We start from the raw sequence: 12,107 nt of genomic DNA, 5'->3' as shown, positions 1-12,107 counted from the left end.
TGCAACCTGGTGTGGCTTTAAATTTGACAGTGCTGATGATTATTACAAATCATAATATTGTAATATATATATAAGTGGTCACAATTAATGAATGGGAGCCTGAATCCACGACAGAGACGTCTCCAAGATGTTTGCGAAAGCGTTTCGTGTCAAGTCCAACACAGTGATTAAAGGATCTGACAGGTGAGGAATGATGAGATGAGTGACAGTAACTCCTGACGCTCCAGGGAGTGGGTTCATATTTAAACTCGTTCGAGCTTAGTAGACATTCCGTTGCACATTATTCTGAGCGCCACGCTTGAGTGTATGAAAATGCTTAATTACAAATCACCACCGCTACAATAACTCCAGATGGGCAAGCACTGGAGTTAGTATGAATTGGTAGGCCAACTGGTAGTGTAACCTGACCATTTTAATGTTCATGATGACTGTTGTTGGCTACTGCAGCAACACATGCTGATTTCCTTTCATCAGTTTCTACTTTTCACACTCATCCAACTTGCTAGATGTAGATGGTTTTAATTCACTAGTCCTTCTCAATGATGTGCAGAGCTGGCCCCGGCTTCTGCCCAATCAGTTAGGAAAGTACAGTAACACACGTTCTTTGTGCATATGGGAATTGAAGTTTAGATGAGACTAAAATAACCAGACAAGTACAATAACCAGTGATAACCAGACCGGCCTACATTGCAACATTTTATATTGCTTATTTTCCCGGTCTAGGAGGAAGCTCAAAGCTGATATATCTACTGCCTTTCCATCATTGTCTGCTGAGGAGCTGTCAGAGTTGGTCCCAAACAAGGAGGAGCTGAATGTAGTGAAGATTTACGCACACAAGGGAGATGCAGTCACCCTCTATGTGCTTCATAAAAACCCAGTGTTCTTTGAGCTGGAGAAGCGTATCTATCCTACAGGTAGGGTTAGTGTTAGTGTCAGAATTGCATGGAATACATTGTATAGTGTATGTACAGTGAAAGGGTAATCCGTACAATATTGCAATGTCTATTGCTGTTTTTCAGTGTACACACTTTGGCGCCATCCACATGTCTTGCCAGCATTCACAACATGGCCTGCAGTGCTACAGAAGTTGATTGGCGGGGCAGGTACATTTATTCGCTTTGCCTATATTATAACTGGACTTGAGTTAATCTGTAAGCGATATACATGTAAGTAGTCATTGATATGCTACTGCTGAACCTTTCCACTCCTCCAAAGATCTCATGCTCCCTGGGGTGGTCGTGCCTCCAAGTGGTGTCCCAGAGGTGAAGAGGGGTGACTGCTGCTCTGTTACAGTGGTTTGCAACAGGTACGCTATTACCTATATATTTCCTGTCTACGGTACCAGCTTATTTGAGTTTGGGTCTGCTTCAACAATCCGTTCGTCATGACAACGGGGCAGCCGATGTTCTGTGAAGGATGGCAGTGGTGCTGTCGTGCCAAACTTTGCCACCTGCCAATATTAGTCCGGGCGATCAACGGCCTATCAAAATCAAGTCGTTTGAACGCTCCGCACATTCTCTAGAGTAATCGGCCAAATACTGTCCGGCTGTGATGTCATTCTACCCCAGTGCGCTTACTACCACAGATGAATGTGTGTATCTAAACCGGGAAGACAAATGTAATCTTCTTGCACTTGAATAGCATTAAGGTTGATGCAGGCTCACTAGTCAGCTATAGCTTTTATGTAGGTATGGACATTTTTATATGAAAACACCTGCTAGCATGCTAATTTCACACGTAATTCGCTCCTCCAACGTAGTACGTATAGTTGCATAGTAAGGGGTGAGGGGGTGATGACAGTCCGAGAGGCAGTTCGGGGTGCGACATGCCTTTGACAGAAAAATTGCAGTATAAGAACTAGAGAGAGAGTAAATAATGATCCCATTAGAGATAGAGTAGGTTACCTTTTATCAGCGTGCGTAAAGTTCCACTTTTCTGAATACAGTCACCAAGGCGCGCTGCAAGCGCTATGGTTATTAGATGTGAATGGAGCTGGAAATACCCCCGTTGTCCAGCTGAAGCCCCGTAATATGGGATTGTAGTGCTGTGCACCCACCTGTTTTATTGTGTGGCCTTTTTGTATTTGTGGACTGCCGTTTATATACCGTGGGGGTTTTATTGCAGTGGTTCACCCTAAGGCAGATGAATAACCTAGCTGGGCATAATCGATTCGAGACGCTAACGTTATCCCCCTCATAATAACGTTTATTCAATTTTGCTGAATCAGTGTTACATACGAGTTATGTGGGAGCCAATGGGAGCTGAGCTGAGGTCTGAGCTCCTATGAAACCAGTAAAATCATACATCTGTGGGGGTCGCTAATAATACATTACCACAACCATTATTTTATCAAAAATGTCAATGTAATGAGTATTATTTATGTTAACGAGATAAATAGTCTTATTTAGTCTCCTGTGAATGACCGTAGATACAGCGGTAGAATGACAGCAGTAGAATGACGTCACAGGCGGACAGTATTTGGCCAATTAGTCCGACAATGTGCGTTCGAACGATTTGATTTTGATGGACCATTGATGGCCTAGACTAATATTGGCAGGTGGACAAAATTTGGCATGACAGTGCCAATGATACATTTGCCCAACTTTCTCATAGCCATAAGGGTTGATGTCGGGGTTGTTTGGTTCCAGGGCTCCCGTGGCGATGGGTACAGCCACCATGTCCAGTGCAGAGATGCGGAGCATGGGCATGAAGGGCAGAGGGGTGTCAGTCATCCACACCTACATGGACAGCCTGTGGTGAGTCTCTGGTCATCCATTAGCAGAGCTGAGCTATATACTAAAATCTCTAATTTACCATTTCCCTCCAAGATACTGGAAAACAGTCGCAGACCAGGTCCACACCCATCTGAACAACACTAATCTTTTTGAACAATTTCAGTCTGGTTTCCGCTCCTCACACAGTACAGAGACAGCCATGGTCAAAATCGAGTCAAACGATCTCCTGGTGGCAGCTGACTCTGGGCTCTTATCCATACTCATCCTCCTTGATCTGACTGCAGCCTTTGACACCATCTCACATCACATCCTCCTTGACAGATTAGCTTCAATTGGTATCACTGGCACATCCCTCACTTGGTTCAGATCTTACTTCTCCGGCCGTACACACTTTGTCCAACTCAAACACTTCAAATCACAGTCCCTTCCCGTCCTCTCTGGTGTTCCTCAGGGCTCTGTCTTAGGCCCCCTCCTGTGACCTCTCGGCCATATATTCAGAAAATACGGTATCCAATTTCACTGTTATGCGGATGACACCCATCTCTATTTCTCCACCAAACCCACTTCCTCTCTCCCCCCCACTTCCCTTTCCGACTGCTTACTGGAAATCAAATCCTGGTTTTCATCCAATTTTCTCAAACTAAACAGTGATAAAACTGAGGTTCTTCTAGTTGGCTCCAAATCCACTCTGGCCAAAACTGACAAATTCTCTCTTATCATTGACAACTCCACAGTCCCCCCCTCCTCCCAAGTTAAGAGTCTGGGTGTCATCCTCGACAGCACCCTATCTTTTGAAGCTCACATTAACAATATTACTCGGTCTGCCTACTTCCACCTCCGCAATATTAACCGTCTCCGCCCGTCACTCACACCCAACAGCACCGCTATTCTCGTCCACGCCCTCGTCACATCCCGTATTGATTATTGCAACTCCATCCTCTCTGGTCTTCCTCACAAATCTCTGCGTAAGCTCCAACTGGTCCAAAACTCAGCCGCCCGTGTCATAACCAGAACCCCTTCCATAGATCATATCACTCCGGTTCTTCAACAACTCCATTGGCTTCCCGTTAAATACCGTATCGACTTCAAATTCTGCTCCTCACTTTCAAGGCCCTTCACAATCTTGCATCCCCATATCTCTCTGAACTCCTTCACACCTACACTCCCTCTCGCACTGTCTGATCCTCCACTGCCTTTCAACTCACTATACCTTCTGCCCGCCTGACCACTATGGGGTCTCGAGCCTTCAGTCACTCTGCCCCCCGTCTCTGGAACTGTCTTCCACAAGACATCCACAGTATTGACTCTCTCCCCGCCTTCAAATCCTGCCGGAAAACCCACCTTATTTTTAATTGATGGTTGTTTTTAAGTCTTTTGTTTTGTTTGTTTTTGTTTGTTTGAATCACTGTTTTAACCTGTTTGAATCTGTTGCTTGTTTTTAAATTATGCTCTGTAAGGTGTCCTTGAGTGCTCTGAAAGGTGCCTATAAATAAAATGCATCATCATCATCATCATCATCATCATCATCATACCCCCATGGTACAAGATGGGTCTTTGAAAGTGGAGCAAGAGTCCCTACATCTCCATGATTATCACCACACATTATTATTCATTATAATTTCTTAGATTTAGAATAATGAAATTGAAAAGATTTATTTCCTAAACTCTTTTCTTTTTTTTCTTTTTCTTTTTTCCCCCCCCAAATGTCACTCTGTTAGGGCATTTGGAGACAAGTCTGGACCTCCCTCCATCCCAGATCTGGACAGTGTGGGTATGGAGGGGATGGACGGAGAAGCTGAAGATGATGACGAAGAGGAGAAGGAGGAGGATGATGAGGCAACGGAGGGGGTTCAAGAGGAATCGTGTCCCAATTCTGATGGTGACCAGCAGGCTCCAGACGCACCCTGTCCCAGCATCCAGGAGCTGAGCCTGGCTGAGAGGGAGGAGGAGGAGGAAGGAGTGGAGGACATGGAGGATCCGAGAACACCACAGGGTAACTATATACAGCTTCACTGGAAGTCTACTGGCGACAACTAATTATTATATTTGCTCTGGCACTCCTTCTGTTATTCTTTTGCTGTGGTGCTTTTCTGTTGTTTTGCTCTGGTATTCTTGGTGCCAAAACAAAACAATGTCATTGTTTGGAAACAGTTGGTACAGTTGTATCAAGCACTTAATGGAACATGTGTTTGGTCGCATGCATCTTTCTGTGTTATCTTATCCCATGAGACAGCCATGTAACTGTATTGACAAACAGAGAAAATGATATCACATGATGCATCAGACGTACTCCTGTGGTCGTACAGTCTTCATAGTGTGTCTTCCCTCTCATGTCCTACATGCAGAGTTCGAACTACTGCCCTCTGGGAGGAGGTTCAGAGTCCCCCGCTCTAGATTAAACAGATTAAAAAAATATTTTATTCCGGTTTCTGTTAAACTTTTAAACTGCACCAGATGAATGTTGAACATATCTTGCTTATCGTTTTATTTCCACTCTTGTCTTAATTGGCTTAGTTGGCTGCTGTGGGGTGTAAACCCAATACAAATTTCCCAGTGATGGGACAATAAAGTGACTTTTGACTTTTGACTTTTGACTTGTCTACCCTGGCCTCGCAGAGCAGATGGATGGGCTGCTGCTCCAGTGTTTCCTCCACGCACTCAAGAGCAAGGTGAAGAAGTCAGAGCTCCCCCTGCTGACCAGTACCTTTCTAGGAAACCACATGATGTCCTGCTGGTAAACATACTGCTAACGTGGTTAACTGTGTAACAACTATGCATTTTAATATACAACTGAAGATAAGAGTCTTTAATTGAGCACTGATGAGCACTGTTATTTTGCAGTCCGAGTGGAAAACAACTCGACATCAAGAAATCCAGTTATAAAAAGGTAACTTGTCCTGTGATAAATGATGGTAAAGGAGATACAGGGAAAAGAAAAGATGATTAAACCTCATATATCACTGAGCCCTGAGGTATCACTGTTTTGTCCAACAGTTATCCAAGTTCCTGCAAAGTATGCAGCAGCAGCACAACCTGGTGCGTGTGAAGGAGCTGAGCAAAGGAGTAGAGAGCATTGTGGAGGTGGACTGGAAGAACCGAGAGTGAGTCCTCTTCCGTATCATAACAAGTTCCTGGCTCAGCATTCAGACAGAAAAAGATTTGGACCACAATCAAAGTCACTGACAATGTGTTTTTGTCCTCAATGATTTGGAATGAACTACTGCTTGTAGACTGCGCTCCTTCCGCAACCCAGAGGATACTTCTGGTATAGAGGAGGCCGTAGTGGAGGTGGGACGGGAGGGGGAGACGCCATACCTTCCCCCTGAGATCACTACTCTCTATTCTGTCTCTGCTCGCCTGGCGCCACTGTTTGAAGAGGCCAAAATTAGGTGAGTGAGTGAGACACAAAGAGAGAATCATCTATGTTGAGATACATTGCTTGATATCCTGATGTACATGTTCTCTCACAGGAAAGGGACTGTACTCCAACCAGCAGAAGTGAGAACAATCATCACTGAGTATGTCAAGAGGAACGAGCTGGTAGATGAAAATAATAAAAAGTAAGACGGTGCAATCTAATACGGCTTCGAGTTCACTCAATTAATATGATTTATGCCATTTAATATGGTGGAGTTGTCAAGGAGATGCCCTGTCACTAAGTATATGCCCTGCCCTGTCGCTAAGTATAGCAACCCAAGATATCATCTGATCAAGATGGGAATTAACAATCATATTTTTATTAAGATACTCTATTATCTATGATCTAAATGTCTTGTCTGAATCTTCCCTCACAGTTATGTTACCATTAACCCAATCCTCTGTGACTGCTTGCTGGAGAAATCAGAGTACCAGGAGGTGGAGGCACTCAAGTGGGATGACCTCTTCAGCAGGTAAAGAGCTCTCTCACGCTAACAACGTCTCCCCCCCCCCCCCTCTGCTAGTCTAGGGTCCCTCAACAAGGGTCTTGCAATCGTGTAAGGACATCACTGACGTTGAATTGAGTCACAACAGCGCCATCTTGTGTTACCAGGGCAATGGACAAAATGCAGCATTGCCATCAGCTGGTGATCCCTGGCCAGAGACCCATCATAAAGAAGGGCCACCTAGAGCCCATAGACATCTCTGTGGCCTCCAGGGGCTCCAACAAGAAGGTGCACCCATGTTTGCATACACAAGCTTTCTTTTTCTAACCACGTACATTTTAACCTAAGCTTCAGATCTGCTATTTATAGCCGTAATTAAGTTGCTACACCCTTTAATAGTTTCTATCAAGATGAGGAGCATCTTGCCAAAAGCCAGATCCAACTTATTTACCTGTTTATTGAAGTCTCTACCTATTGGTGTTGTCACGGTTGTTCAGTAATGTGCACAGTGTGTGGTTTGATTTAAAGTCCCCTCCCTCCCTCCCTCCATCCATCCATCATTCCTATAGGTGACCATAATTAAGAACCTGGAGGTGTATGGTCTGGACCCCACTGCTGTGTCAGCCGCCCTGCAGCACAGAGTCCAGGCCAGCGCAGTCCTACACCCCGTCCCTGGTTCCAAGGACAAAGTTCTGGTCCAGATCCAGGGCAACCAAGTCCAGCAAGTTGGCAAACTGCTGCTAGGTTTGCAAACCATGTCCTCTTTGACACTTTATACAATAAGAAACACTGCCGGTCGCTGACTTTGTCACTGTATATGTTTGTGTGTACGGTATGTATATAATTTGTTATGTTTTACTACTTTGCTTTGCAGATCACTACCAAATCCCTCGCAAGTATGTCCAGGGACTAGACAAACCTCCAACAAAGCCCGGCAAGAAGAAATAACAGAACCTAATCATTTAATTTACTGTATAGATGTATAAAAACAACAAGAACAACAACAACAACAGTTTATCATTCATTGAATAAAAGGCTTCTACTTTTACAACTTGCAGGAGGTGATGAATTAGATGTTGTCATTAGTGATACATTCTACTGATTCCAGACTGAGTTGTTTAACTCCACTCTCATGTCTGGACTTGCTGAGATGAGGTGTGAGTAAGAACATGACTAGGAGAATTCATCATCATCATCATCATCATCATCATCATCACACTCCTCTGAGTCAGCGTAAGCAGGGTCAACCACCCCTGGGATCAGACAAGTCATGAGCTGCCCACATAGCTAGGGAACCGGACTGTGATGTGGCTTGTTTCAGCCTTCCCCAATGGGGAAGATCTGCTTGTCCTCTAAGATCCAGAAAAAGGGAGAGGGAACCCATTGTTCAGACATGCACCCAAGCCAACATTGTGTTGTATGTCGCCTCAAAAGGCGGATGCCTACAATAAAACAGTTGGGGGAGATGCACCTCTATATGGTTATGATATTATTGCACATATAAAACTGGATTGGGTTATTACTTATTATGATTTGTGTAGGATTTCGTTGACCTTAAAAACAAATAAATGTTGGTGCAGAGGAATCGGTGTTAGAGATGCACATTTTTCCTCCTATTAGAATACATTCCAAGAAACAAAAAACCTTATTGCAAATCGACAATGCTTTTTAAGAACATGGCACATGGTGTGCCTTGTTAATAGTCCTTGTGGATGTGGCAACTAATAAAGCCATTATTTTCTAATAGGAATAATCTGCACTGTTGGCACATGTTCCCCATTATGTTACCAACACCTTATGTCTCGTATACCACCATGCCAACAGAGATTACAGAATCTCCCCCTACATGGGTGGTATGTGGGCAAAACCTTGCCCGTTTATCTGTTTTTTTCCCGTTCAATACTATTGTGACAACAGAATCTCAGCTATTACCCAATACTGTAGTGACAGAGAGAATGCAGTGATTCATATAGACCAGGGCGGAGCTGGGTCCATGCTGTGAGTAAGTGCAGGTGTATAAACTGTAATTATGTCACATGCTCAGTAGCTGAGCTGTCAAACTGCCATAATGTAGTGTTGCTGCTAAGACATCAATAATGGGGAAGTATAGCGTTGCACTCAACACTTCCATCAAATAGTGGAATTCCTTTAAAGACTCCGCGGTCAAAAGTTTACACTGCATTATTGAACATGGTCAGAGGAGAATAGAAAAGTTAATTTAGATGAAAATGTGTATATTATTGATGCATCCAATGTTAGTGAAGTACAATATTATGTGCAAATAAGAGAAATACATTCTATTGAATTAAAGTTAGATTCATTATTTTATAAATAATTAACATGGAGTGCAAAAGAACAACAAGTTTATTGTGAGCTTTCGGTCATAGACCTTCTTCAGGCAAAGAAAATAAATAATACATGGGAAATATTTTGTCCCTGTAATTATGCTCTGGACATATTACACAAATAGGGCTTTAAAATGCCTTTCGATGTAATTGTATTAATGTGTTGTATATTGGAATACCCAGTATGTTTCAATTATAGTTATTTTCAGTCTGTTTGCAATCCATATTCAAAGCTGAATGGCACACATTCCCACTATGGGCAGAGAGTAAGCCCAGTTATCAATTATTATGGCCTATATATAGCTGGCATTATATACATTTATATTATATGGGTATATATAATAATAATAATAATATGGCCTATCAATGACCCTAACCATGAAATAACAAAACAACTCTTTCAAGCAGGATTTAAGCAAACAGCAGACAGTGCTCTCTCTCAAAATATTTGTTCTCAGTACAAACCGGATGGGATGTTTTAATCCTCTGCACATGTTAGGAAATTAAACATATTACTACCAGGAATGGAGCTCCTTCTTTATCATATGTTCAGCCCTGTTTTTGTTTGCATAGTGATTGGAAACCTATTATAGGAAATTAATTCTGAAATCTCAACAACAGGGGCAAACATTGCATGTATATGTGTCAGAGTTGTCAGCGTTGAAGGGATGCTGTTATCATACGTTTACGGAGCAACAAAATGAGTAAAATACACAAACACTAGCCGGAGAGAAAATTGAAAAGGTTTTATAGAGTTTCTGGTCAATAGATAGATTTGATAGAGTGTTGCTTTCTGGTCAGTTATAGATGTCTGAGGGGAGGAATTAACCCATAAAACTATTTATAAATGTCTGCTATGAGGACTAATTTTCCACTGTTATGAAAACCTGGGGAAGTACCGTTTCTGTGACTTCAGCCAAGTACGTCAATACTACCGATGGAAAATAGCAGGGATGCTGCTAGGCAGGGTTTTCCTAGTGTTATTAGTCTTGCAATAGGAAAAAACCTTGCCGACACAGGCTACAAACTCTTGACGAAACTTGGCCTGGGTGCATGCATACAGGTACATGTTGACGGCTGCGTTACTAAGACTCAGCATGGTTCCGATGTCAGCAGCCGCGTTTATCTTGAGGTCGTAGTCATTACGGTCCATGCCGTAGAAGTCGGTGGTGCGCAGAATGATCTGGGTGATGCCGCGAGTGACAGACAGCAGCACAAAAGTCATGGACACCGTCACCAAGAGCACCACTGACTTCTTCTTTCTGGAGCGCAGCAGAGGGGTCACCTTGTAGGCCCCGGAGGTCACATCTGTAGCCAAATGGACCCTGTTACTGAGGGAGATCTGGCGTAGGGTCAGACCGTTGAGCGTGAGGATAATGAGAAAAGGCAGGATGTAAGACAGCAACGTCTGGGACCCCACCAGGGCATGCACAAAATAATCAGGGGCCTCGCGTTTGTAGATACAGGTCCACTTGGTCTGGTTGTGATTGTAGACCGAAACATTGGACCAATAGTACGGGATGGCCAGCAGGTGGCTGAGGAGGAAGACGGCGCCGATGGCCCGTAACGCGCAGCGCGCGGTGCAGAGTTTGGCCTTGATGCTCCAGGTGTGGATAGCCACAAAACGCTCGGCGGTGAACACCACCACCAGCCAGGTGGAGGTGTTGCTGGCCCCATAGTTGAAGATGTCCCTCAGGCTGCACCAGGGTTCCACACTCCAAAACGGCTGCCTTTGATGATATTTGATGGTTAACTCCAGAACCACGATGCAGACTAGAACCAAGGTGTCCGCCACAGAGATGGCCATTAGGTAGTAGGTGCTGGACCTGGAGAGCATGCAGTTCCTCTGCCAGAAGATAAGGAAGGTGATGATGTTGGCTGTAAGAGGGATTTATGCTGTTATGGGTTTCAAATTTTTGGTAGCAAATCAAATGGTATTATCTCTGCCTCTTTTGTCTGATTTTAAATAACAAGTCGCATTCCTTCGATTGCAAACATTTAGATGCATATTCCCCCCATAAACGTGTCCACTTAGGAGTAACCGAACCAATTATGCATTTGAAGCATACACAATGTCATCTCTTCCAAGAGGTAGTATTTGATATTCAGCAGCAATACCTCTGGTACGGGTATACTCACATGGGATTCCCACAGCAGCCAGGGCAGGGTAGAACACCCCCTGCAAGGTGACCAGCCAGTGTTCCTCCTGTGTGTTCATGTCTTTACCCACCGCAGATGGTATTACAGTACTACAGTAGAGCCATTGTCCGGTATCCCCTCTCCTGTCACCATCATCTGTACATATCAGTGCTTTGAGTCAGGTATCCTACATCACTGTCTAGGAGGAGACAGAGAGATAGCCAACCCCCTACCCCCTCCCCATCTCTAACCACCCCACTGCAACCTAGCCGATTGTCTGTATTTACCCATTGTTAATCATTATACCCCAGACGCTCAGACATGATTACGGGTTGGGGTTGGACACCTGGGGATTTCCTGCACCTGAGGTCAATCTCAATCATATAAACTTGTTTGTTTACCCTACTAGTCTCCTTTCCTTTTCCTGATCTGCTCCAGGATACAGTGATTATTTTTGGCACGATGGGATTACATGATATCACTTAAATTTGATTTTTTTATCCTTAATTATGTTTTTGTGTTTGTGTATCTCTGTTTTTGTATGCTTGAGATTTATTGTCAATCAAATGTATTGTCAATCAAAAATCATTAATTCACTGTGCAGTGGTCATTCTTCTGTCATGAATAATCTGTACATCCCTCATTCATTATCCTATTGTTGCTGCTAGTGTATGCCTCATGCTGTTACACAGTTCAGTCAGGACACTTTAGTACGTTTAATGAATATGATTAGGTTTGATGTAATTGGATGGCTCCTCTCTGATATAGCTCCCCATCTGAGTTAAACAACATTAGATACATTATAAAGCAGGGAGTCCATAAACTTTTCAAACCCCCTGTAGGTAGGTAGATGCTTTTATCCAAAGTGACTTACAATTAGAGATTACAGAGACAGTCTCACAGGAGTAACTTAGGGCTAAGTGCCTTACTCAAGGGCACACTAGTGGTGGTGTTCCCAGGTGTGATTTGAACTCATGACCTTCTGATCACCAGTCCTACTCACTGTCCCCTAGGCCACCACTACC

General features: G+C 43.7%; 2 protein-coding genes across 2 annotated transcripts; one reads left to right on the top strand and one right to left on the bottom strand.

The window, feature by feature from the left end:
- Window positions 1-72: 72 nt before the first annotated feature.
- On the top strand, window positions 73-8,001 carry eif2d (eukaryotic translation initiation factor 2D). The gene is made up of 15 exons (XM_080533818.1): window positions 73-183; window positions 724-914; window positions 1,020-1,103; window positions 1,216-1,306; window positions 2,649-2,756; window positions 4,454-4,728; window positions 5,352-5,469; window positions 5,577-5,622; window positions 5,730-5,836; window positions 5,966-6,124; window positions 6,206-6,295; window positions 6,530-6,625; window positions 6,766-6,886; window positions 7,168-7,342; window positions 7,473-8,001. Exons 1-15 carry the CDS (start codon window positions 128-130, stop codon window positions 7,544-7,546), a joined length of 1,791 nt encoding a protein of 596 aa, XP_080389944.1. The 5' UTR covers window positions 73-127; the 3' UTR covers window positions 7,547-8,001.
- On the bottom strand, window positions 7,772-11,161 carry LOC308160316 (putative G-protein coupled receptor 139; the record flags this gene model as incomplete). Its single annotated transcript, XM_080534232.1, has 3 exons — window positions 7,772-7,851; window positions 9,955-10,821; window positions 11,083-11,161. 3 exons carry the CDS (start codon window positions 11,159-11,161, stop codon window positions 7,772-7,774), a joined length of 1,026 nt encoding a protein of 341 aa, XP_080390358.1.
- Between the last annotated feature and the right edge of the window lie 946 nt (window positions 11,162-12,107).

This window comes from Nansenia antarctica, assembly GCF_963989245.1.
Source record: "Nansenia antarctica genome assembly, chromosome: 6".
Classification (NCBI taxonomy): Eukaryota; Metazoa; Chordata; class Actinopteri; order Argentiniformes; family Microstomatidae; genus Nansenia; species Nansenia antarctica.
This window is presented reverse-complemented; position numbering and strand designations above follow the sequence as displayed.

Excerpts from the sequence above, each read along its gene's own strand:
- eif2d (XM_080533818.1), top strand. The coding sequence starts at position 128 with ATGTTTGCGAAAGCGTTTCGTGTCAAGTCCAACACAGTGATTAAAGGA. Across the intron at positions 915-1,019 it reads GAAGCGTATCTATCCTACAG|TGTACACACTTTGGCGCCAT; the intron begins GTAGGGTTAGTG and ends GCTGTTTTTCAG. Across the intron at positions 7,343-7,472 it reads AGTTGGCAAACTGCTGCTAG|ATCACTACCAAATCCCTCGC; the intron begins GTTTGCAAACCA and ends TTTGCTTTGCAG.